The 24548-nt window shown below is 36.1% G+C and overlaps 3 protein-coding genes across 14 annotated transcripts; 2 read left to right on the top strand and 1 right to left on the bottom strand.

The window, feature by feature from the left end:
- Positions 1-428: 428 nt before the first annotated feature.
- Positions 429-3018, top strand: Sta (stubarista 40S ribosomal protein SA). Its single transcript, XM_071703359.1, has 6 exons — positions 429-542; positions 1244-1406; positions 1500-1711; positions 1905-2192; positions 2412-2648; positions 2865-3018. The coding sequence occupies exons 2-6, from the start codon at positions 1274-1276 to the stop codon at positions 2943-2945; spliced, it is 951 nt and encodes a 316-aa protein (XP_071559460.1). The 5' UTR covers positions 429-542; positions 1244-1273; the 3' UTR covers positions 2946-3018.
- An 824-nt stretch (positions 3019-3842) lies between these two features.
- Positions 3843-18127, bottom strand: LOC139770981 (piwi-like protein Siwi). 11 transcript variants are annotated; one of them, XM_071703351.1, is made up of 13 exons: positions 15353-15379; positions 14936-15267; positions 14010-14165; positions 13052-13082; positions 11986-12091; positions 11490-11621; positions 10402-10610; positions 10109-10294; positions 9859-10029; positions 8819-9101; positions 8273-8625; positions 7579-7987; positions 3843-6370 (listed from the first exon to the last, which is right to left on the bottom strand). In XM_071703351.1, exons 3-13 carry the CDS (start codon positions 14063-14065, stop codon positions 5727-5729), a joined length of 2580 nt encoding a protein of 859 aa, XP_071559452.1. In that variant the 5' UTR covers positions 14066-14165; positions 14936-15267; positions 15353-15379; the 3' UTR covers positions 3843-5726. The 11 variants fall into 11 exon arrangements, with proteins under 11 accessions (XP_071559452.1, XP_071559453.1, XP_071559451.1 ...); XM_071703352.1 differs by lacking the exons at positions 14936-15267; positions 15353-15379 and adding an exon at positions 17758-18127; XM_071703350.1 differs by lacking the exons at positions 13052-13082; positions 15353-15379 and adding an exon at positions 15599-15685 and having other exon boundaries at positions 14936-15120.
- A 1344-nt stretch (positions 18128-19471) lies between these two features.
- On the top strand, positions 19472-24519 carry Ankle2 (ankyrin repeat and LEM domain-containing protein 2). Of its 2 annotated transcripts, none has more exons than XM_071703356.1 (10): positions 19472-20011; positions 21281-21600; positions 21928-22239; positions 22311-22463; positions 22578-22792; positions 23069-23219; positions 23299-23467; positions 23621-23726; positions 23842-23970; positions 24081-24519. In XM_071703356.1, the coding sequence occupies exons 1-10, from the start codon at positions 19840-19842 to the stop codon at positions 24124-24126; spliced, it is 1773 nt and encodes a 590-aa protein (XP_071559457.1). In that variant the 5' UTR covers positions 19472-19839; the 3' UTR covers positions 24127-24519. The 2 variants fall into 2 exon arrangements, with proteins under 2 accessions (XP_071559457.1, XP_071559458.1); XM_071703357.1 differs by having other exon boundaries at positions 19473-20011; positions 21364-21600.
- Positions 24520-24548: the final 29 nt, after the last annotated feature.

The raw sequence follows: 24548 nt of genomic DNA, 5'->3' as shown, positions 1-24548 counted from the left end.
TTAGCTAGGATATATAAAAATGTAGGAATATTCCTATATCTATATCTTACATTTTATTCTTTTCCATTGTGCGTTTAACTATTATTTCTAATTCCGATTCCTAATATTTATTTTATTATTTTTATTCCTAATGTGTGCTCTATTGTGCGCAGGGCCTAAAGCGTGTGGCGTCTGACTGTCCAATTGGCCAATTCGACGCAGAATCTTCTGATCGGTCCAATGGAAAAATTCCAAGGTATAGTGAAAATCGCAACGTGCGAACACACTTGAACGCGACACGCTGCAGCCCAATGCAATTATGTTAAATATTTTATCGTCAAAATTTATCGTTAAAAATCACTTTTCCATCACCCTAAATATGACTGATATTTTTTCGCGCTTTCTTTTGGTCATCCTTTTCTATATTATATTTTAGCCCGTTTGAAAATAACAGCTGTTTTGATTCACGACGCCCGCGCGTGGAGACGTATGAACGCCCAACTTCCAACTTCCAACTTCCAACTTCCTTTCCTGTATGGAGTCTCCTAGTGGCATCTCATAACGTAAGTCCCGTCACGATACCGTTTGATATTTCGATAATTTTCGGGTAACTAATTCAGCCGGATAGAAATGTTCGAAGCACAAGCATTTCCAAGATTCTTTTTAAAATAAAATGTTCTTTACTGACAATTGTTTGTAATTAGTTTGGAAAAGATGCAAACTATCTCTGATGCACGTGGCACGCGGTATAATTTTCCACATGCGTTTTCCTTATGCATGGTTTCGGAGTTAATTTTTGGATTTCGTGAGTTTAGACAGTAGGAGGGCTGAGATATTAAGTAATAGTTAGAAAAATGTTTTGTCAAATCAAATGGTAGATCGATGTATATTACTTCCGATTTTGAGGTTATGTTTCACTCCTGTTACAATAAATAAGACATAATTGTATATTTTGTTTTATTGTATTAATTTGCGAATTTGCTGTACATAATATGAAACCGCAAATTCTTATAAGTTAAATTCTTCTCATATATACTATAATAACTATGAGTTACTTAAATATTATTACATCTTTCAATAAACTTGTGCAGGCTTTAGAATTGGAATAAAGGGAAAAATTTGTACCTTTTATTTTTAAAGTTAATTAATGATAAAATTACTTGGTCTGTCTGTCGGTTGCAAAAGAAAGTTGTTGAAAAACATATTTAACGTAACAATACATTCTTCCCAAGTGTAATGAGTTAAAAATAAAATCTTGTTTCAGGTTGACTCGTAATTCAACCACAACGTTAAAATGTCAGGAGGTTTAGACGTATTGGCCCTCAAGGAGGACGATGTTACCAAAATGTTGGCTGCTGGCACCCACCTGGGTGCCGAAAACGTCAACTTCCAGATGGAGCAGTACGTCTATAAGAAGAGAGTCGATGGCAAGTAATCTGTATACGCTTTAAATGTAATTTAGATTTCTTAGCATACGCTAATCACAATCTTCATGCTATTTCTTTTACGTTTTTTTTTAGGTGCTGGTGTAAATGTCATCAATCTTCGCCACACCTGGGAGAAGCTGCTGCTCGCAGCTCGTGCCATCGTCGCCATCGAGCACCCCAGTGAAGTTTTTGTCATCAGCTGCCGTCATTCGGGCCAAAGAGCTGTGCTGAAATTTGCGGCTCACACCGGTGCCACCCCTATCGCCGGACGTTTCACCCCAGGTGCATTCACCAATCAAATCCAGGTGAAAAAATTAGCAAACGTCCCGTTTAACTTAGGTTTATAGTACTAAAAATTAAAGTGATGAAACATTTAATTCCAGAATTGACACTTGTTGGTTTATTTGGCTTAATCTTTTCTGATTTTGTTTCGATATCATTGGATAGCTCGAAAAATGATTTAAGTGCAGCATAATTTTTGCCAACTTTTGTTTCCAGGCTGCCTTCCGTGAACCACGCTTGTTGATCGTCACGGATCCGTCCACCGACCATCAGCCCATCACCGAGGCGAGCTACGTAAATATCCCAGTTATCGCTTTCTGCAACACCGACTCGCCGCTGCGTTTCGTAGACATTGCGATTCCTTGCAACACCAAGAGTCTGCACACAGTTGGTTTAATGTGGTGGCTGCTCGCCAGGGAAGTGCTGCGCCTGAGGGGATCTATTCCACGCGAGACTAAGTGGGACGTGGTGGTCGATCTCTTCTTCTACAGAGATCCCGAGGAGGTCTGTGCAATCTTCTCTCACTCTCTACTGTCTAATTTCCCCCACCCTATTTACCGTTTTAAGTTTATCACAATGATGAGACAATAGAATCCAGAAACAAATCTGTTGGTTTTTTAAGGCTTAATCTTTTCTGACAAAGATCGAACGAATATTCCACGACGCGCTTCCGCGGGCGTAGCTCCGCGATCGATAACAGGTTGCGAAACGTCTTCTTTCCAGGCAGAGAAAGAAGAACAGGCTGCGAAGGAGATCGCGCCGCCGGCGAAGGAATTCACGGGTCCGGTGGAGACTGCTCCTGCTCCGGAGCCCGGCTGGGTGAACGAGGTCGAGACGACCGCAGTGCCCACCGAGAACTGGGCCGATGACGTAGCACCGCCGGCAGCCGCTCCGGCTATTCCCGCAGTGGCCGGTGCTGCACCCCAGCCATTCCAAGCCAGCGGTGATTGGGCTGCCCAGGTGAGACGTTCGCATCAGATTTATTCTCGACTCACTCAATTTAGTCAATCTTACTGCTTTTCCAATTTATTATTCTGACACATTACTTTATATATTTATAGAATATATTCCTTGATATACTTATAACTTACATCATGATGGAAGGTACTTTCTTTCCACCATGACTTACATATGCATTAAACAAGACAATAAATTACGGTATTGTTGTGTGTTCAGCCTCCGGAGGAGTGGTCGACACCCGTCGCAGCACCTCCAGCCGCTCAAAGCTGGGGAGGTGCAACCACCGAAAAGTGGTGATTTTGTGCTTACCAACATCTCAAGGACAACATGTACTTTGTACAATGTCTGTAACAGGACCATTTGAAACAAAGCTATGTTTTATTCTTTCCTTATTTGATCCTGTATCAGCATCCATTCAACAAGTTTTCACGATAATCGCGAACACTGATATTGGGTCTGTTTTCTGTTACTGAACTGGCCGCACTAGTTCCGAGTTTATCTTTTTTACTCCACATTGGAAGGAAAAAGATCAACTCTGAACTAGTGCAGCGCCAGTTCAGTAACAGAAAACAGACCCATTGTATATAAGTAGTGTCCCGGAATTTAAGCAGTGCAATTCTCTGTATCAGAAGAAGCAACTGTTATTCCTCGCAATTTGAAGCTAGTAAACGAGCGTTCTAAGGATTCACGAATTACAAGCGCGCACTGAACGATATTATACAAAGTATTATACAAAGTTGTAATAAAATCTTTAGAAAAATAGTAAAACGGTTCTAGCGCCGCCACTGATTCATGCGTGACTTAAGACTGCGTTCAGATATTCGCTGCCAGTACTGAAAATCTATAGTGTACCTACGTGACTATATAGATTTTCAGTACTGGCAGTGAATATCTGAACGCAGCCTTAGAACGTTCATTTATTAGCTTTTAGCTTCAAATTGCTCTCATTTTGAAGCTATTGCTTGAAAGTAATTTTTGCTAGAAGAAAAAATTGTTTTTCTGGCACAGAGAATCACACTGTGTATTTCGTGTACACGAATTCTGTCTATCCCAGATCGTAGAACAAAAGATGAAACAGTAAAGTATCCTCGACTCAATTTTTAGGCTTGTTAAAATATATTTAACAAAGCATCACGGACGAGCTATGCAATGATTGCATGACTCATCTATAAAGTTCAGAATATACACCATATGTATACGTATACGATTTATTTCATTATACATTCATTATACATCACTGTAATATCGAGAACATCGACTTATCTTGAGAAATAGAAGAATGTCTAATGTCATAATTCGAAAAAATTTGGGAGTATTAATTGTCGAAAATAGAGGAATTTTATATTAGAATTGAAAGTTAATTTAATCACTAAAACAAATAAGATATTTCCTGCTGTAATAATTCGATTTCGAAATGAACACATTTTCTATTCTATTTCATTTCATTTTTTTTTTTTTTTTTTTTTTAAGAATAGTTGCTTTCCATTTCAAAACTCAGATAATTCTCGTTTGTGACGTCATAACTCAGTTGAATGCACGTTCTCTTTGCATGCTGGCAAGTGAGAATCAACTGAGTTTTTATCCACAATCGAGACCGTGTGCTTTAATGAATCTAATAGATTTACATTAAAAGTGAGGCTACGAATCTGTATTGTTATGCGATAGCTCTGTCACCAAAATAAGCAGGTAAGTACAAAATGACTTATCTTACCTGAGTATAAAATACTCACATAATTGAGTGACTCAGATCACTTGAGTGTAAATGGAAAGCAACTATTAATTTTAGAAGTGGATTCGTTGACACTGATAAATGTCAACCAACTTGTTAAAAAAAAAACTTGTCTTTTTGTCTTAAAAATAGACCTAGTCACATTCAAATATGGATGCAAAAGTTTGTTTTCTTTTGAATGCTTTTAGACACTTTATTCCTGCAATTTGACTGAATTTGAACACGAAAAAAAAAATAAAGTTGCTTCAATTAAACGTCGACATCATGGGCTGCCACAAGCATAAATAGTTAATTCAATTGGATATTATTGGACCAAATATTTAAATTATTAAAACAATTATCTGGTATTTTTTGTTCATCAATATTGATGTTGCATTAATAAATTTTATCTTAATAACACTGATGCTGATGATACATCATTTTTTTCCGTGGACAAAATTGTAGCTATACTCAGAATTGCAGTTACAATATTTTTCATCGGTGCCGTTCCTTCCTTACTCGTAATGCAATTAAAACTATGCACGTTTATTAAAAAAAAAAAAAAAACCAATAGAAATGTATATCTTATAAATCATCTCTTTACATTATAAAGTCTGAAATCGGAAGAAATATACTTTATAAATGTAACTTTGGTATACAAAAGGTGAAACTAAAATTCCTACTATTGGATCATGGTAACTAACATAATAGATCAGTTTCATTTGCTTGAACGTAGCATCACGTCCAAAAAATGAAAGAAAAAGATTCCGAAATCAATGATTACAACAACATACAGAGATAACATGGAATGGCTCTCTTAGGAATAAGTACTGATATTACATCAAATCGCGGAAAATTTATTATCGATAATTCGATAATAATGCGATGGAACCCTGTGTAATCTCAAGTTTACTGCAGTCGTATTGAATATCATATTCAATCATGATATTATATGAAAAATAAATGATTCTTATATAATAATTTATTTCAATATTACAACGCGGAGACTTGAAAATTGTCCGAGAAGTCAGGGCGCTAAAATAGCTGTCGATAGATACCAATTACATTCCAGTTTCGTGCTTATTTAACTTCTTTTCTAAATGTTTCATATTAATGTTAATGTAAAAAAAATAACTTTTTTATCATAAAGTATTATTTCATAGCAGCGTTATTTCAAGAGTAATAAAAGTACTATTACACTTGGTTTTTTTCTTTTAGAGTCCCAACCCCTCTGAGATCTCAATTATCATGAAAATAAAACTTCGCTCCTGCAAGTAGTCTGCCTTAAATGTAATAAAAGAAAAGTAAAGAGATAATACGTACAAAACTGAAAAAAAGAATGAAATAGTATACTACTACCAAATGCGAGATTACAAAAAGTACAACGTGTTTTGTAGTTGCGAGTTCGGCGCCCGGTGAATGAACTTACTCACCAGGAACGCCAGCTTGTGAGCATAGTGGCAGGGTGCCGGTACTCTAACGGTGTTTGAACAATTGTAATACATATGGGTCAGTTTGTACGTCATACGTTGTATCTTGTCGGGGTCTAAGCCGAGGGTGTCGTAAATGACATTGTACGCGGTAGGCGTTACCGTGCCCTGTCGCACCTTCTGCGATACGATGAAGAAATCGTACTTGATCGGGCTTGTAATGACGTCGTCAACTATCGTGCCTGGGTCCGGATTGTCGTTGTTGTAAAAGAATCGCGTGTTCAGCCGCTTCGTCACGATTATAAAAGCCATCTTGTATTTGTTCGGACCGCCGTACAACTCGTCGAGCCTCTTCGTTATCTGTCCAACTTCACGGTCCATCACTTGCGCGATCTGACCCTCACCGACACCGTCGCGATAAATCACAATGTACGTCGGCAGAAATTTGTTCTGCGCGTAGTACATCTGTGCGGCCTTGCAGATGTTATCGGAGAGATCATTCGACAGTTCCTCGCCGGTTTCGTGCGCGCTTACCGCGCTGAAGTACTTTGTCATCTGTTTATTCAGAGTAGCCACTGTAGCACCTGCAATAACGAATCACAATTAACAAGGAGAAATTAACGAGAAGAGATTAACAAAATCGAGATTCGATAATGAATTCTAGAGAGCGCATTTATATTTTATGCATTTAAAAAAAAGATTGTATCTGTTCCTTATTCGTTTCTTTCCACGTTTTTCCTCTAAGATATAATTGATCCAAGAAAAATTAAGAAACCATGTAACGCAACGTTAAAATATGGCGACAAAAATCGACAGTTAATTTAGAAAAATTTGAAGATTAATTTAAAAAAACTATAATTACATTAGAGATGTGCGAATCAAAGATTTTTTATGTCGAGTCAAATTGAATCAAATTTTATTTCCTCTTTCGAATCGAATCGACAAGATTTCATTCGAATCGAATTGTTGGAATATAATTTTTAATTAACAATATAATTATTATTAGGTTAAATTTTAACACATGGATAATAGTATATTTTAATTGTTTTTTTTCAAATTTTTTTGAAGCGATTTTCCAAAATAAAAAAAATCGCGTCGGAAAAATCTGAAAAAATTCTCAAAAATCCTGTGTTATATACAAAAATGTTCAAGCAACAGCTTACAGTGACTGACGTCTGCTTCTAATTTTTTTCAATATTTTTTTTCGAAAAAAGCTCGAAAAAAGTTCGAAAAAATTAGAAGCCAACGCCGGCCCACTTTGGATCAAGGAAAATTTTATTTAAAAAAAAATTTTTTAAAATTCCGAGTGCATTTTAGAGTTGGAACAATAACATAAAAAATCGCCGACCAAATCCGAGAGGTCGAGGGTCAAACCCAGGTCGATTTGGCATGGAATGCCCCATATAATAGAAATTAAAATAAAATAATATAGTTCATTTTGTTTTCAGTACTCGTAGCTTACTATTTTTTACGCATATTCAAACTTACAATTTGATAGGGTCACAAAACATGTCAAAAATTAAAAATATACTTTTTGATTGCTATTTAGCCACTCTGTGAGCGGTTTTATAATACTGAATGCATTCATTGAATGTACCTATTAACATGGTCGTATTTGCTTATTAACGAGGAATTGATTTTGTACAATTTGACAATATGTATGATTCTTATTCGAATCATCTAGATTCGAAATTTTCGAATAGAGTTCGGATATCTCTAAATATTACATGTTGCAATTTCGCGTTACTCTGTTTTGTGTGAGATTGTAAACTTCAAGAATTCTAATACTCACCGAAATCTTTGTTTTTCATTGCTGTGTCGTGGCAAACGTCGAATCCAATCATCATCATCCCTTCCAACGGAATTTCTACGAACCACGGTGCCCCGCCTAATTTACAGTTCATCTGTATCGCTATTTTTGTGGCGATAGACGTGACATTCTTATGCGTCATCGTCCTCGACATGCAGACCTGCGATGGCACAGGCCGGTCCACACAGCACTTCTTCTTGATCGCCGAGTAGCGATCGCTGCGATTGTTCGATACTACGCAAAACACCATTTGTGGTACTCGCTTGCATAGAATTTGTTCCAGCTTTTCGCTATACGAGCCTGGTCTATCATCGTTGATAGTTTCTGTTGTCGGCAGGTTCACATCAAATGATATTCCTGCTGCTACTTTCATTACAAGGGATATGAAATTCTGAAATAAAATATTATCAATTAAAATAAGAACTCAATATTTGATCAATATGCATTTTAATAAGAGTTTGCAATATCATGTATAATATTCAAAACATTGATTTACAAGAAATCAACATTTTTTCAAAAAATTATATTTTTTAGTTACATACACGCAACTAAAAGAATGAATTTACTATTTATAATAAACAAATATATAAATACTATTAATAAATTTATATATAAATTAAAATTTATCTATATATTTAATAATTTGTAGCGGTATTCAGTCTTGATTCAGCTATACCTTCGCGATTTTCTCATCTCTTTGTGTAACTACGAAGACCCAATTATGTAATGCTGGAGCAATCACGCATTTCTTATTTTGCATAGTTCTCGTCCAATCGCCTTTATCGGCATTGGCAACTATATTATTGCCGAAGAAAAGTCTCTCAGCAGCTAACTCGCGCGCGGGAATATCAAGCAGCCTGTTATCTAGCTGCAGGTTCCATTGGGCTAACTCTTGCCTAATAGCAGGTACTTCATGAAGTCTTCTATTAAATCTCAATAATCTATTGATACGCTTTCCAGGATCGATACGCGTCTCTTCAGCCAAACCCTTCATGAGTTTGAAATTTTCTCTCATACTGTCAGTTAAACCTGCAAATCACAATAATATCACAATATAAAGATCAAATAGGCAAAAGATATACTTATGAAGTTAATAACTTCATAAATGTCATAAAAAAAGGCAACATTTTTTCGCTGTTAAATTCGAAGACAATGAAAAAATTAACGAGGAAGAAATAAGGATAAATTGAAAAGTTGCCAATAAAACAATAGTATAACGTACCTGTTGCACGACATAATTCGGGCACTAAATAAACGAGGTTCTGGGCCGGATCTGCAGCTTGTCGATCTCTCGTTTTGGATCTCGACACAAGCATTGGCTGTTTAAGATTTCTAATCCTGATATCGTATTTCTTGTGATAATAATCTACGTATGTTATTTTGTCGCCTTTAAACTCAAATTCGTTGCTAGGAGTAGTCAAAAAATTTACGTCTTCAATACGGTACGTATTGTTGTTATAATCAGTAAGAACTACCGTACCGATCACAGCTTTAGCGAAATTTTCCTGCAAACATAGATACACATAAATGTTTATTTATTTTCACGACGTAATCGAGAAAACATGAAAATACACTTATTACAAATAATTATAATAAAATTGAAAGTAAAATAGATACAGGGTATTTGATTATCGTACCATCTCTCGTGACTCTCGTACGTAGGTAGAGTTGAATTGAATAAAAAACCCTATTACCTGCTTTGCGAGTTTCTTAATAATTAATAAAGATCCACAAATCAATGTTCACGCGATTCAGCGAGAAGAGACAGCCTCACGTGATGATTGCAGTTGTTACGCACGTGCAAGTTATTACAAGGCTTTGGGAAGAACGTGCGTCTAGCAAATAATGCGTGGCTGTCTATTGACGCTGAATCGTGCGAATGCACACTTATTTGCAAATTTTTATTAATTAATTCCTCACTAATTATCGAGAAATTCGCAAAACAATAAAGGATTTTTCTGCTCAGTTCAATTCGCTCTACCTGTTCACGAGAGGAAATACGATAATTATCAGTACACCTTGTATATTGATGATTTCATTTGAAGCTCTTGTTTCCTTACTGCAGAGATATGTTGAATTTGTGTAGTAGAAAAAACTGACATGATTACTCGTTTGTAATTCAAGTATAGCTACAATGTGGAAACTACAATGTTATGTAACATGCTTTCTTGTAATGTAAGCCTTTCTTGACAGAAAAGATGAGTTATTTTCACAAACATTCCAGCAAAAATCTAAGCAATTCGAAGAGAAAATATAACTTACTCTGTATGTTTGATTGTCGACCTTATAACACTGATTTAGGACGTCTAGCATTGTTTCCAATCGCATAACTTTACTCGTTATCTCGACACACATTAAGATATCTCGTTCATGTTGACGAATAGATGATACGTATCCTGGCCACAATTCCAATTTAAATTCCGGCAAGACGATCTGTATTTACACGACAAAACAATAATTTCATGAGCATTGAGTTTTCTCTGACCAACAATGCATTTGTAAATGTATTTACCTTGTTCGCAGGATCGAAATAATTGCGACCGACTAATTGTAGATTTAGTTGCTCGTAACATTTTCTCATGATTATGTTAAAGAACTGGATATAATGAGCATCTCCTACCAGCATATCACCAACAAGACGTACGGTAATCGTTACAGGCTGGTTATTTGATTGTCTGACTGAGGTAAATACCATTCGCTAAAATATTTCAATTATATTTGAAAACACATACGCTTGAGAAGATACGTAAACGACATCCAAGAGATGCATATTGCATCATACAAAGCTATACATTTGCTACTTACATCGGACATTCGGTGACTTGTGTACAGTAGAGTGCCGTCAAAGATATATGCACCGAGAGTCTGTTGATGCACTCTGAGTAAAGCTTTACGCACACCTGTGTGATCTTCTTCGGGCGCAAAATCGACGTGATATTGATAAAGGGCCCAATCAGTCTCCTTCAGTAATTTGAAATAATTTACTTGGAGCATTTTGCGAATGCCAGATACACCTGAGAAATATCAAAATTGTAAGAAAATTTAATTTTAGTAAGACAAAATAAAAATTATATATGTGTAATACATATAATATAACATCCATCCATCCAACGATACTACAGTTCAAGATGGACTCGGGCCTTCTTAAAGTTTTGAGGTTTTGAGGAAAGAGAGAGAGAGAGAGAGAGAGAGAGAGAGAGAGAGAGAGAGAGAGAGAGAGAGAGAGAGAGAGAGAGAGAGAGAGAGAGAGAGAGAGGAGAGGGAGAGGGAGAGAGGGAGAGAGGGAGGGAGGGAGGGAGGGAGGGAGGGAGGGAGGGAGAGGGAGGGAGGGAGAGAGGGAGAGAGGGAGAGAGATTTGTTTTCTGGCAGTAGGTTAACCTACTTCCCAACCTCCAACCTGGAGGGTCGGTTCCCTCTTCAGAGAGGTTCTCGTAGCAAGATACGCTCGGTGAGTTGACATCACCTTCCAAGAGGTGGCGATTGAATAAAAACCGATGATTTTTAGTCGAATTTGAACTCGGATCTCTGATTCATTAGAGCAACGCACATTTCTCTGCGCCACGATCTCTACTCATAACAATACATGCAACATATATATTTATAATATATTTATATGTTACGTAATATATATTTAAATACTGATATCAAATATAGAATGCTCTAGAAAGTTATATCGAGAAATAATGTTGGAAAATTTGTGGACATGGAAGATATAAAATTTAAAAGAAAGACTAGAAAGGAAAACGAAAACAAAATAATATTCTACAAAGAATAAATACACAATAAGATATTTAAAAACATATGGAAGACACTTGAAGTAAATTTACTTTACAGTTTGTTAAATTAATAAATTAAGATAATCAATTCATTAAATTGCTCATATTATTGCTCACCTTTTTTGTTATCTACGTGGCTCGGCTTTGTAATAATATCTGCGGATAAGATTCTTTTGCCGCGGGCTGAACCTCGTCCAACTGACGCAACTACAGCACCGGCACCAGCCCCTCCATCTCCACTGCCACTGGCTACGCAAAAAAGAATTGTGATTTTATTCCTATTTTAATATCTAAAGAACATGTCTACAACAGTATAAATTTCTAAAGTATTTCGATTATAAAAATGTAAAGCCACAAACAAATCTAAAATACAGTGTCATACAAAGCGCATATACTTATATCATTTATATGGTACCATCAAATATGTATGCATCTGTGTTGGCCTCATATAATATGAGAAAAAGTATGACCAAAAATCTCATGTATAATATAAATTATATGCTTAAAAAGGCTATTAAAAAAGTATGTAAAAGTGTTCTACACGTATAATACAAAATATACATATTGTGTTGTTTTGTATTGTGCAGATTAAATCTGAAGTAATAAAATATACCGGTAGATTGTATTCCAAGTCGTTCCACGCCTCTGCCTATCTGTGCAACCGTTGCGCCATCGCCTTTCTCACCAACGCGTTGTGCGCTTAAACCGCGTCCAGTGCTCTGACAGAAGATAAATAAATAATAATTGTTATCATAGATATTAAGTTGCGTTCAAGGCATTATACAGAAACGTACATAAAATTAAATTAATCCTCCGTGTGTAAACGCGAGTCAACGGCGTCCGAGCCAAAATATCTGTTTGTAACTGTAAAACTTGCAAGCCTGCCAGAAAATATTAAATAAACCATGTTCGTCAAAGTGACTATAAAATCGTCAACTACAATGCAGACAGATGTTTTGTGAATGTTTTCCAATTTTTTTTAAATACTTTAAGGTAGGGAAAAATAGCGTCGAACATGACTGACTCACGTATGCACTAGGAAGATATCGAAAAAACGTGCATATGGAGAGTTAATACAAGCACAATACCAACTTTTTACAAATGTAATCAGTATATTAATACAATGTAGCTTATATCAATATGCTATTAAAATAAAAAATTTTAATAGCAAACTAATGAAGCACTGATACAGGCAATACTTTTGCTAAAATCTAACAGTGCGAATATAATAGGTGATTTTAGTAACTGACTAAGTTATAGCTCTTTTCTAAATCAAGATTGATCAAGATACAAAAAAAAGTGATAGAAAAAATCTCACTGTTTAGTAAGATCTATCATTTTAAATATATATATTAATATATCGATATACCTATATCGTATTGATATATGGATATAGGCTACGGTCAACGTGACGCTACAAATGCTTTGGAGCGTTCTTCTTCTCCTTCTTTCTTCATTGAAAGAAAAGAGAAGAGGAATGCTTCGAAGCATTTGTAGCGTCACGTTGACCGTAGCCATATTCTTTCACACAATGTATTTGCTGCAAGATGCAACTGCACTTTTTTAGAAATGGAATCATATACTATTTTTTTTAGAAAAGAGTTAGCTTAGCCCATTTAGAATCACCCTATATAGACTTTCAGAAAAAGTACATTTAACTGCAAATATTTTATACTCACTACTAAACTTGGTTGAAGATCATAGTAGTGTCTTGTTTTGCACAAAGATAAAAAAACGATACATAATTTTAAAACGATTATTAATGTTAAACCAATCTTACAAGTATTTGCAAATGTCACTAATGTGAATCATGGAATAAACTAGAGGACATTTTATAAGATTGTAATATCTTTCTTTGTCAGTAATGCTTGTACAACTTGTACTTGTGCAATAGAATCGTTCTTTAGAAAATGTAACATTTATACATGTAACATCAACAGCAAACATTTTTAAGGATGCATGTTTTCGTATATAATAATAATAAAAAATTGCTTCATTATTTTGAAGATGTATTAACCCTCCGGAGGCCGGTTACTAATTTGTTTTTTTTTGTTTAGAGCTCAAAAGAGCTCTTCTTGGGATGACGCGTGGCTCCATGTGTCAGCTAAAGATTAGCAACTGAAAGATCCATGGTTCGATCCCGATCGCCGTCATTCCACGAATTCCTCGATTAAGAGGAGGATTTCCCGTTTAAGGAGAATTTTCTAAGGGAATGGTTTCTCGTTTAGGAGAAAAATTCCGAAAAAAAATGATAAAAGAGTATAGAGGTTTTATGTTAAATAATTAGGACCTCACGGTTTGGTATCAATTTGAGACAACAGATTTGCGATGGTAAGATTAGTTTTCCAAATTCTAAAAACTCCCCTTGCAAGAAATGTATGTACAGTCTAAACAAAACAGAGTCAAGGCATGAGTCAGGAGTGACTGGCGTCTGCCTCCGGAGGGTTAAATGTACGTTATACAACATAATTCACATATTATTAGCCTTGCATAAAGATTGCATATGAAATAAAATGGTAAATAAGTTAATATTCCATTTCTTCAATATAAATTCACTTGTAGCCACACTTTTAAGTCAAATTCTCATGTCATTGTACGTTAATATATCGTAATAACATATATATTGTTAACATATACCGCTTGTTGGGTTCCTGGTCTGCGAACAGCCCCACTGGTCGATGGAACTTGAGCATGTGGAAGATGTTGTTCCTGAGGCGTAGAACCTGCCGGCTTTTGCGTAGCTCGCCCACGGCTTGCTCTTCCTTTCCCTCCTCCCCTTTGAGACATCTTTGCCTAAATGATCAAATCGTTGGAAAAATTAATAAATAATGTCGATAAAAAGAGACAACCGAGAAAATGGAAAAAGTGTTCAATCTCCGATGTTTCGACAAATTAAAAAAGAACAAAATGCTCTCTGAACTGACTACAACCCTTCTTGCAAACTATTTTCATATTTTATATATTTAATAGCAATATATAAAACGCACCTTATATATTTACAGATAAAGCATACGTAAAATATAAAACATATGTTAATATAAAGTATATATTAATATATAATACGTACTTTACTCATTAATATATGGAGGGGTTAAAGCCATAGTGGTGTAAGTCAATTTTTTTGACCACTTTTTTTTTCTTCTTTTTTCAACATATCTGCATGTGTAGACTGCATCTATGAACTTAACTCGATAGGTTAAAAAAAGTGACTTACACCACTATGGCTTTAACCCCTCCATATGTATTAACATATAGTATATACCTTATTTATTGATGTATGTATTAACGTATAATATGTACTTCTTTTATTAATATATGTATTAATATATATAATAGATACTTTATTTATTGATGTATTAAATGTGTAATATATAATTTTTTTCATCAATATATGTATTTAATGTATTAATACACAATATGTCAATTTTATATTAATATATAAAATATACATATTATATATTGATACATAGAGTATTAGAATGTAACATGTATTATAAATGTTGCATTCCCGCCGAGATCGATATAACACACAATATCACAATACGTGACAGAAAATTTTTTACCAAATTATTGTTATTATGCCGAACGTTGAACACCGCTTATGTACGAGTGTACGTGTAACTGTGTGTTTATGTCCGCGATGTAGTGAACTCGGTATGCCGTAGGTGCGTTAGGCCCAAGGAATTGCGCGGATCACTTCCCCCTGCGGCCCCATTGTATCAAGTCACGAGAAGAGGAAGGCCATTTCCTTTATAACAATAGAGGTTATGCGAGTATCGTTTCAAACCAGTTCGGACATGTTTTGTAAGGCTCCGTTCCGATATTCACTGCCAGTACTAAAAATCTATAGTTTACGTCACATAGGGCCGGTTGTTCCAACCTTTTGGTAAACTAACTAATAGTTAAATCATATATATGTCTTTGTTTATCCTTTACATTAGACAAAGATAGACATATGATTTAACTATTAGTTAGATTACCAATAGGTTGGAACAACCGGCCCATACACTATAGATTTTCAGCACTGGCAGTGAATAACGGAACACAGCCCAAGTAACAGGTCGGCACAAAGGCCGATGCCGTAAGAATAACAAGCGTGAGAAAATGATGACTCTAGCACTGACTCTAGCAAGAAAGACTTGTACATTTGTAAAGAGTCACACTGCGACGAGATAAAAATCGCAGTACGCGAAAGTTAATTTTTCAATTACATAAAATAGAAGGACCATTATTATAGTGCGTCGTAAAAATACGCAGAATCTGGCATCCACCATGAGAAATCATAAAATCCCGTGTCGTTCGTCGTCCAAGTTTTTCAAGCGTGTCGATTGATTACTCCTCAGAAATGCTCTATCTCGTTCAGAAATTCTCTATACGTTCATTTTTTTTTTATAATGTAGATTAACTTCTCGAATTCAATCTACTGTTTCTTTTTTTAATTTTTAGAATAAGAAATTTTTATTCCAAGATTCTCCAATTCTTAGATTTGGGAAAAGATAAAAAGTGGATTAAAACCGATATTATTCTACCTTTATCGATCATTAGATGTAAAACAAGGATGTAGAATATAAGCAAATAGCGCTAATGGCCTAGTTCGCATCGATCTCTTGATACGCGTATCAAATAGTATAGAGTGTTTTCCATTTACTGGCACAAGTCGACACAAGTCTCGTTCTGTCTTTGTTACTCGTTGAATACCAAGAAAGATAGAACGACGTCTGTGTCGACTTGTGTCACTAAGGCTACGGTCAACGTGACGCTACAAATGCTTTGGAGCGTTCTTCTTCTCCTTCTTTCTTCATTGAAAGAAAAGAGAAGAGGAATGCTTCGAAGCATTTGTAGCGTCACGTTGACCGAGCCAATAATTTACTAGTTAATTCCTAGTTAATTAATAAAACTAAACTAATTTACTAGTTATTTACTATTTAACCCTAATCCCTCCAACCATGCACTTTCGTGTCCCACGCGTCGTTTGTTCTTTGTTCTGGAAAACCAACGGCCGGGGCTGCGTTCGAAAACGTCACCGGGTTATACACGGGTATACTCCCTTCTCCTTCTAACTCGCTGAGATAGAAAGAGAAGGGAGTATACTCGTGTGCACTCGAGTGACGTTTTCGAACGTAGCCCGGGTGGGATAATCCCCCCCCCCCCTAAAAAAAGTTGCAGGGAACATCAGGTAGAAATTTCAGAACTCTAGCTCATTTACTCTCGAAACGGCAAACAGTCAAAATCTCGTTGATTAAATGGCGGAAAGAACGTTGGGGGGATTAGCGTTAATACGCGTAATCAAGTGACCGATGTAAACTAGGTCATTAGCGCGCCCCCCCCCCCCCCCCGAAAACAGCCTGAATCTACATTCATCTACATTGTTGGTAGAATTGGACAGTAGTCGATCGATACGCCCGGAAAATTCACGAACAAATGAAGCCAGCTGCCAGGCTTGCGATGCCCTCTGCCCGCCGTAGACTTTTTCTTCCTCTTGGGAATCGGTCTGTCGGAATTTGTTGCCCCGCGACGACTCTACAAACACATGGTAGTCATTTTTTTTCCCATGAAGTTCGGAGTGTTCGGACACCCCACGGCCCGGGGCATTGTCGATTTTTTTATCCGCAGGAATTTCCCGTCGACCCTTTTCCTCGTCCGTAACGGGATACCCGGCCATAAAAACGGAGTTTTTACGACCGAAAAAAAAAAAAAAGATGAACCATTCCTTCGAAATTTTTCTCCGATCAACCGCTTCTCTCTTTCGCGCGCGATCACCGGATACTTCTACGAATGGGAGCAACGTAAAACGTAAACGTATAACGCAGCTAAATAAAGAACATAACCACGTGGCAAACTTATTATAAAAAAAAGAGAGATGATAGCGGGAAACGCTATCGCTTCCGCAAATCTCCGATAGGAATGTTTCAACGACGACTTCCGACGCTTTTCCTGAAATTGTAGCTGTTCAAGACGCCGTAACATTCTTCCCCTTAGATCGCGCTGTATCTTAATCTCTTCTTAAACTCACACCCCGCCCCCTGTTCTTTCTTCACGTAACGTGAGATCCCTCTTGTAACACGAGACGCACTTAAACGTGGGTTTATCTTAATGGGCTAATCGCAGGGCACTTAATAATTCTCCTATACTGTTTATTCGTCCTACAATGGAACTGCAGAACTTAGCATTATCGTTTTCACTCGAATAAAAGCTGTACAATGATCGAGAATGAAACGTATTTGCCTCGATTTGTCGAGGAAATTTTCGGGCGAAACGTGATAATCGTCACGTTTGTCTGGAAAACTTCTATTACGTCGAATTGGATCACGTCGCACGCGATAAACTTTCATTCAGACCGTTGGCGAAAGAAAACAGAATATATATACATATACATATTCTTTACCTGTTGGATAGCCTCCTCTTCACGTTTCCTCGTGCAGCTTTAACTCTTAAACTCCCTCTAGTCGCTTCACGATTCTTCTTCTTCTTCTTCTTCTTCTTAAATGGCTCGATTCCTGATCCAGGTAACGTCGCCCTATGATGATTGCCTTCGATCCTAGTAATGCCTATGATGCCTAGCAATATTTTCAACGTAGTACTTAGCTCTACTAGCGAGCACCATCCGAGGAGTGCGCCGTGCACAGTCGCGCTGCGATCTGCGATCTGTGATAGGATTTCATTCTGATTGGCGCTATTTCGTAGTCACGTGACCGGCGCGGCGTAGCTAATGGGCACGACGCACGACGCTGCGAGACACGTGATTGACGTGATTTTAGAAAGCGCGGGCTCGGGCCGCGTGATGGCGTGAAGGACCGTCAGGCTGGAGTCCCATGGAGCGGATTAGGATTAAGGTGGAAGCACATAAAATTGCAGGAGCCATATGCGCATGCGCTATGGTATCTGCATTCTGCCCATCGCTTCTGAATTTTCAATCTACATAAAAATACATAAGCATAGTTTATGTAGATTGAAAATTCAGAAGCCATGGGCAGAATGCAGATACCATAGCGCATGCGCATATGGCTTCTGCAGTGACTTCCAGTGACTTCTGCATTCTGCTCATGGCTCCTGCAATTTTATGTGCTTCCACCTTTAGGGTGCTGTCACATGGCAGTCAGAAATTCGGAAAACGGAATCTCGGACAAGTAACGGAGAGGGGGTCAACCAATCAGAGTCAGCAAGATCGGTGCGATTTTTCAAGGGCCGGGCTCCCCATGGAACGACTTTTACGGAAAACTAAATGGCATTCTAACCTTAACATATTTTTAAATTAAAGAAATTTCTATATAATTTTAGAGTATAATAAAAAATACGTCGAAGCTTTATTTTTTAATAGACTCTACTACTACGGTAAGTATCTTTTTTCTTCTAAAACAATAAAAATAATTTTTTCAATTTTTACTTATTCCGGAAATATCAGTCCATGGGGAGCCCAGTCACAAAAATTTCGGACTTTTCTGAGATTCCGTTTTCCGAATTTCTGACTGCCATGTGACAGCACCCTCATTCTATCTTTGTTGCTCACTAGATGTTGAAAAGAGACAGAATGACGCTTGTGTGTCGACTTGAATCGCTAAATGAAAAGCCCACCATAGCAAAAGCATATTAGGATGCTTGGTCTATTTTATATATGTCGTATTTTATATTTGGCTGCATAATCATATGCATAAGAAAATTGATTGGTCCATATATACATGTGCACAAAGAAATGGACCAATCCATTTTTTACTTATATACATATGTTTATTATGCATTTATGCAAGTTTGCTGGGTATACCCAAAATGCGATTGGATAATTTTTTTTATGCGTATATGGTAATGCAGCTATGCAAATTTAGGCCTGTTCTTTTTAAGCTGAACTTGTTGCATGGTTTTTTTCTTTTTTTTTAAGAGAGAAAAAGAGAAAAGATAAACTGCGCAAAAAGTTTAGTTAAAAAGAACCGGCCTTTTGTCTGGGGGTCCGTTCCGTTTCACGCATTTGCGCGCATTTATCTATAGCATACGTAACGTTTACTATAGATAGAAAATGCGCGCATATGCGTGACACAGAACGGACCCTGGATTGGTACGTGAGAGAGAGATAGAACCAAGAACGGCGATAAGTCCAAAAATGGCGGTTGAAAGGAGAAGACAGCCAATAGAAGTACTCGGTGATCGGCATATCTAGAGTTCTTGTATTTTATACACGTAACTGTTAACATCTCGTTCTGTTGCATCTTTTCCGTTATACGTAAATCGCGGCAACTGTCCGCTCGAGAGAGATATTTCCGCCGTGTGGTCTCTTCTTGGGTTTTCTCCCGCAGGAATCAAGATTGATTTTAACGAATCGACGCGGGACGAGGAGCCGTTCGCGATCGAGCTACCCGGCGGCTACCGCTACCGCGCCGTTTCGACGCACTGTTTTTGCGGGCAAATGTCATCCCCGGTGAACATGTGATCAGCGAACGACGTGGAAAAAGCGCCGGGGGAGTGTCGCGCGGTGAATATGACGCCAACGTCGCGCGAGTTCGTCGTTGATTTGCTAAATGAAAATTCGGTGGAGACGGCGAACGCGATGACCGAGGCCGAGAACGCGTCCGACGCGCGTCCTAACCTTCCGATCCCAACGGTGTACTATGCCGTGTACATGGAACACAGGGACCCGTCAGATGGGAAAGGTAGTTTAATCAATCGTCCTTTCGCTCGTTATAATTAGAAGTAGCGTTCTCTCGCGCGCGAGAGTCTGCTTTCGATAACGCTAATTCAATTGACGGCGGGGGGTGGGGGGGGGGGAGGGGAGGGTGATGCAGTTGTGAAATGTTGGAATAAAGCTATTTCTTTTTCTCATCACTGAGTAAACATATTTAAATTTAAAACTTTTTGTGTATAATTTTGATTTTGATCGTTGATTTTTTTTTAGCGAGTCCTTTCGATTATGATTTGAAGTCTGTCTTCTTGCAACCGTGATCGCTCGTGACTTCTGATAAAATTTATAACTTTTTAAAACCGAACAATCACGTCCATTCATCTCAGTTTCGAAATAAATCAAAAGTATAAGTGTAATTATTATAAAATAACAAGAATTGCTGGGATAATTTTCAAGAGACAGAGAGATAAAGAATATGATTTTACGAGAGAACTTCAAAGGTTGCTATTTAGTGTTATCAAACAAATTATAATCTAAAGTCTTTTTGCTTGTTCCAAATTGGTATTGTTTGTATGGACTTGTTTTTGTTGACATTTTATCATTTTATGTGTATAATATATATAATTTAGTTTATATGATTTTAATACTTTTGTATTTTTTGGTACAAGTTTTTGTAACAAGATAAACTTGGAAGGAACATTGGGAATAATATCTGTATAATTTGGAAATTTTTTCACATTTGCGTGCTTTGTTTACTCTAATTCACGCAGGAATTATGTGATCTCTTTTTTAGGTATTTTGATATATCCAAAAATTATTTTACACAGCTCAAAATCTACAGGAAACAATATATTTTTCAAATTTTGGTTATTTGCAAATGCATTTTTTCTCTTAATCTATTGGTATCGTATCTTTGGGCTGAATAATAATGTAATAATACAATGCTCTTTTTCTCTTTATACGTGGAAAATTGTCTGTTACTGATTAAGTTGTCAATCTTACAAAGAAATTTTATGGTAGAAGCTTGTACAATTTTGAGAATTTTGTACGACAACGTAGAACCATTCTCTAAATATACTTTACCATATAGAAAATCTTCGTAGTTGTTAAAATTAAGAAGGGTTAACATAACATAAAATGATATTTGTATAAGTAATTCTCTATAAGATTATATAATAGCGATACCAGTAACATATTATGTCAAAAAGTAAACTTGTACTATTTTCATTGTACATTATTCAACCCTAATTACTATTATTATTATTATTATTATTAATATTATTACGATTATCTCTTACAGAAACTCTTCACGTTTATGAAGACAAGCAGGCTGCCTTAAAAGTGTCTGGGACACATAAGAATAACCGTTTTAACATTTTTAAGAATTATTCCGATGCTGTTGCATTCGCAAGGACTGGATCCAAACAGCCTTCTTGCAATCATCCTGTGACAGTTGCTGCGGTGCAAGAACAGTCGAGTAATTTTAAGGCACCAACCACGCAGGAACTTATAGCTTTCAAAAGATTAGTCGAGAATGGGGACTTGGAGGCTGTGGAGAATATCGTATGGAAAAATCCGAGATATCTAATCGGCAGTGGAGATACGCCTGAAATTTTGCAGGTAAATATATAATTTACAATTATATTTCTTTAAACTTTATCTCATTTGTCGCAGTATATATAATTGCAAAGAGTGTAAATATCTTTATTTACATAAGTTTAATATTTATAGATATTATTATTTTACGTGTGATCAGTATTTCTGCTGATTTACATGTATTATTATTATGTTAACGAAATTGTAATATAAAAAATTATACCGTAATAAAATACATATCTGTCAAATTTACATAATTTATAATTATTTATAATTTTATATTAGAATTACTGCATAATTATGCAGTAAATGTTTTATATTTTCTTATAGAGAATTATATTATATTTTTAGATGGGCTCTCGATATAATGCTTTACATATAGCGGCGAAAAAGAACAAGCCGAAAATGTGCGAATTTATATTGAATACTGTTGGGGATCCCAAATTTATGCAGTGGCATTTTGGGGAAGAAAAATGTAAAACTTACTTAAATCCTGCGCAGATTATACAGGATTTATATTTAAATACACCGGACAAAGGACTCAACGAGACCCCGTTACACTTTGCTGTTAAATTTGGTTTTAAGGATGTTGTTCGGGTTCTTGTCTCATATTCTCAATGTATTAAAACTTTGCCAAACAAATATCACCAGTTGCCTATAGATGTAAGGGAACAAATTCTTTATTTAATATTTTATACTATAATATATATATATATAATATCTCACGATTTTAGTTAATATGCAGCAGAAAGTGTCAAAATGATGAAGCTCTAAAGCATGAGATACGTATGCTACTGGAAGATCAATTCTATGTACCTGTGTTAAGAACAGAAGGCAATGCATGTCCACCTGTTATCGGAGAACCATTCTCGCCGATTAAGCCACTTGTAAGTATATGTGTATTAATCCACTTGAAGTATATGTGTTTGTATAAGCAAAATCTTGAAAGAAGCGTAGATATTAGTTTTATAAAAAGTGGGATATACTTTTACTGTTTACAGAATTTGAATAGAGATCCCATGAGTCCTCGTGTAGAAGTAAGGGCGTTTGCCGGTCCAATGACTAAGACACAAGCGATAGAATTTCGAAAAAAGTGGAAAACACCACCACGTATTACTCCTAAAAAAGGACAGGGCGATGCACCCGGTATTATGAATAGCCCTAGTATAGCTCTGAGGCTGCAAGACACAGAAAAAGGGTTGGAACGTGTTGGAAGGTATACAGATATTAAATCCAAAACTTATTACTGTATCCTTAGTGATAATACTAATATACTTGCCATATGTGCGTGCGTGTGTTAAATATTAAATATTCAGAAATATAAGTCGCAATTTTTACAACAATTTTTTTAGTTAATTGTTATATTATTCAATGATAGGTTATCAAACGATAAATAGATGACTTTCTTTATAGTATCTTTATAGTAACTTATTTATTTTAATAATAATGAAAAATAATCCGGTTTCCTCTTTGATGTTTGACATTTTTCTAGAGATCTTGCCGAGGAATGTCAAGTGCCTTGGAAGGAATATTGGCCATTCTTAAAAGATTTCGTTGATTTTCGGAGTGACGATGGATTGACGAAGCTCGAAAATTATTTGGAGCAAAGATTCAAAGATAATGAGCAATTATTTTACTCGACGGTATAAAAACGTATCAAATAATACGTCTTTAGTGTTTACGTTAGTCAATTCTTCTAATGTTTCTATTTTTTTTTCTTAGAGAAACCTGATTAATGACGCATATGCGCCAGCGAGTTGCGAAGACGAACCAGTAAGTTGCCAACAGACGCCAAAAGAAATGGATGCCATTAACGATATACAATACTTATGTGATAAATTATACTTGTGCTCATTAACTACCGAAATTGATAATGTTGAAGAAGATTCAGGTATTGCGTGTTTAGCTCCCCTTACATCTCACAAAGGAATAAATAATATCTTCTCCCTCCTCTGTGTGAAATTATGATATCCTATAATTGTTAATCACGATTTTATTATCTTATAATCAAATTAGCGTTAACTATTTATCTTTTATCTTGCAGACAGCTTAGAATTTTTTACACCTCCATCCTCGCCAGAACTTATTCAAGACGATTTCGATGACATGCAGATGGCAGAAGAAGGAGGTCCTCAAATATTTATTGAAGGGTAAATAAATTTCTTTTATTATTTCTTTATGCAAAGGTGAACAATACTGATGATATATCACATGCTAATAATTAGAGCAATATTTTATATGATTATTGATTGTTAATGCTTTTAGGTCTTCACCAACAAAATTAGATTATGGTGTTTACAATGCACTTTCATCTGTGATTTGTCCCGATACGTATCCTTATATTTACCGTTGGCGACACGATATGCAGCTGGCTATAAAACGTGATCCATGCAGGTACATAATATTGTATCTTTAAACATTAAATTTGTTTTTATGAATCTATTGTTAGTAATGATGATGTCTCAGCTTTATGATGATGCATAATTCTCCTTTTTTTTTTACAGATTTAACCTGAAATCCCTCAGGAAAAAACTATTTACAGATAATTAGATAACAATAAAGATAGTTATACTGACAATCTGAGTTGCCAAACTTTGGATTAACGAGAGATTGAACTGTTTCTTATAGATTATATCCTATGACAAAGAACAAATTTTAAGTTCCCCCGAAGCTTACTAATTAATGTTGACTTCAAAAAGTTTTAAGCTATGTTAATATCGCATAAAATGTATAAACTTTTTTGCACAATGTTGTTGGATAAGTATCTTGAATAATCTTAAATGTATTCGAGGTAAGATAAGAGAGGGATATATTTTGAGACGTGTTTTTACAAGACTTGTAACTAGGAGCCTTCGTGCTCAAACTTTAGAAATCATTAGTGTGTACTTCTTTTTATTGCTCACCGTTTATAGTTACAATAAATGCTCATTACTGGAAAATACATTCGCCGATTTCCGTTTGTCTCGTCTCCA

This window comes from Temnothorax nylanderi, unplaced genomic scaffold, assembly GCF_030848795.1.
Source record: "Temnothorax nylanderi isolate EJ_2023f unplaced genomic scaffold, tnyl_v1.0 TNYL_tig0035_pilon, whole genome shotgun sequence".
In the NCBI taxonomy this organism is placed as follows: Eukaryota; Metazoa; Arthropoda; class Insecta; order Hymenoptera; family Formicidae; genus Temnothorax; species Temnothorax nylanderi.
This window is presented reverse-complemented; position numbering and strand designations above follow the sequence as displayed.

Coding starts and splice junctions, on each gene's coding strand:
- Sta (XM_071703359.1), top strand. CDS start 1,274: ATGTCAGGAGGTTTAGACGTATTGGCCCTCAAGGAGGACGATGTTACC. Junction 2,193..2,411: donor TCTACAGAGATCCCGAGGAG/GTCTGTGCAATC, acceptor TCTTCTTTCCAG/GCAGAGAAAGAAGAACAGGC. Junction 2,649..2,864: donor GCGGTGATTGGGCTGCCCAG/GTGAGACGTTCG, acceptor TTGTGTGTTCAG/CCTCCGGAGGAGTGGTCGAC.
- Ankle2 (XM_071703356.1), top strand. CDS start 19,840: ATGACGCCAACGTCGCGCGAGTTCGTCGTTGATTTGCTAAATGAAAAT. Junction 21,601..21,927: donor ATACGCCTGAAATTTTGCAG/GTAAATATATAA, acceptor TTATATTTTTAG/ATGGGCTCTCGATATAATGC. Junction 23,727..23,841: donor CCTCAAATATTTATTGAAGG/GTAAATAAATTT, acceptor TAATGCTTTTAG/GTCTTCACCAACAAAATTAG.
- LOC139770981 (XM_071703343.1), bottom strand. Junction 12,092..14,009: donor GACCAGGAACCCAACAAGCG/GTATATGTTAAC, acceptor ATCTTCTGTCAG/AGCACTGGACGCGGTTTAAG. Junction 7,988..8,272: donor GAGATGAGAAAATCGCGAAG/GTATAGCTGAAT, acceptor ATTTTATTTCAG/AATTTCATATCCCTTGTAAT.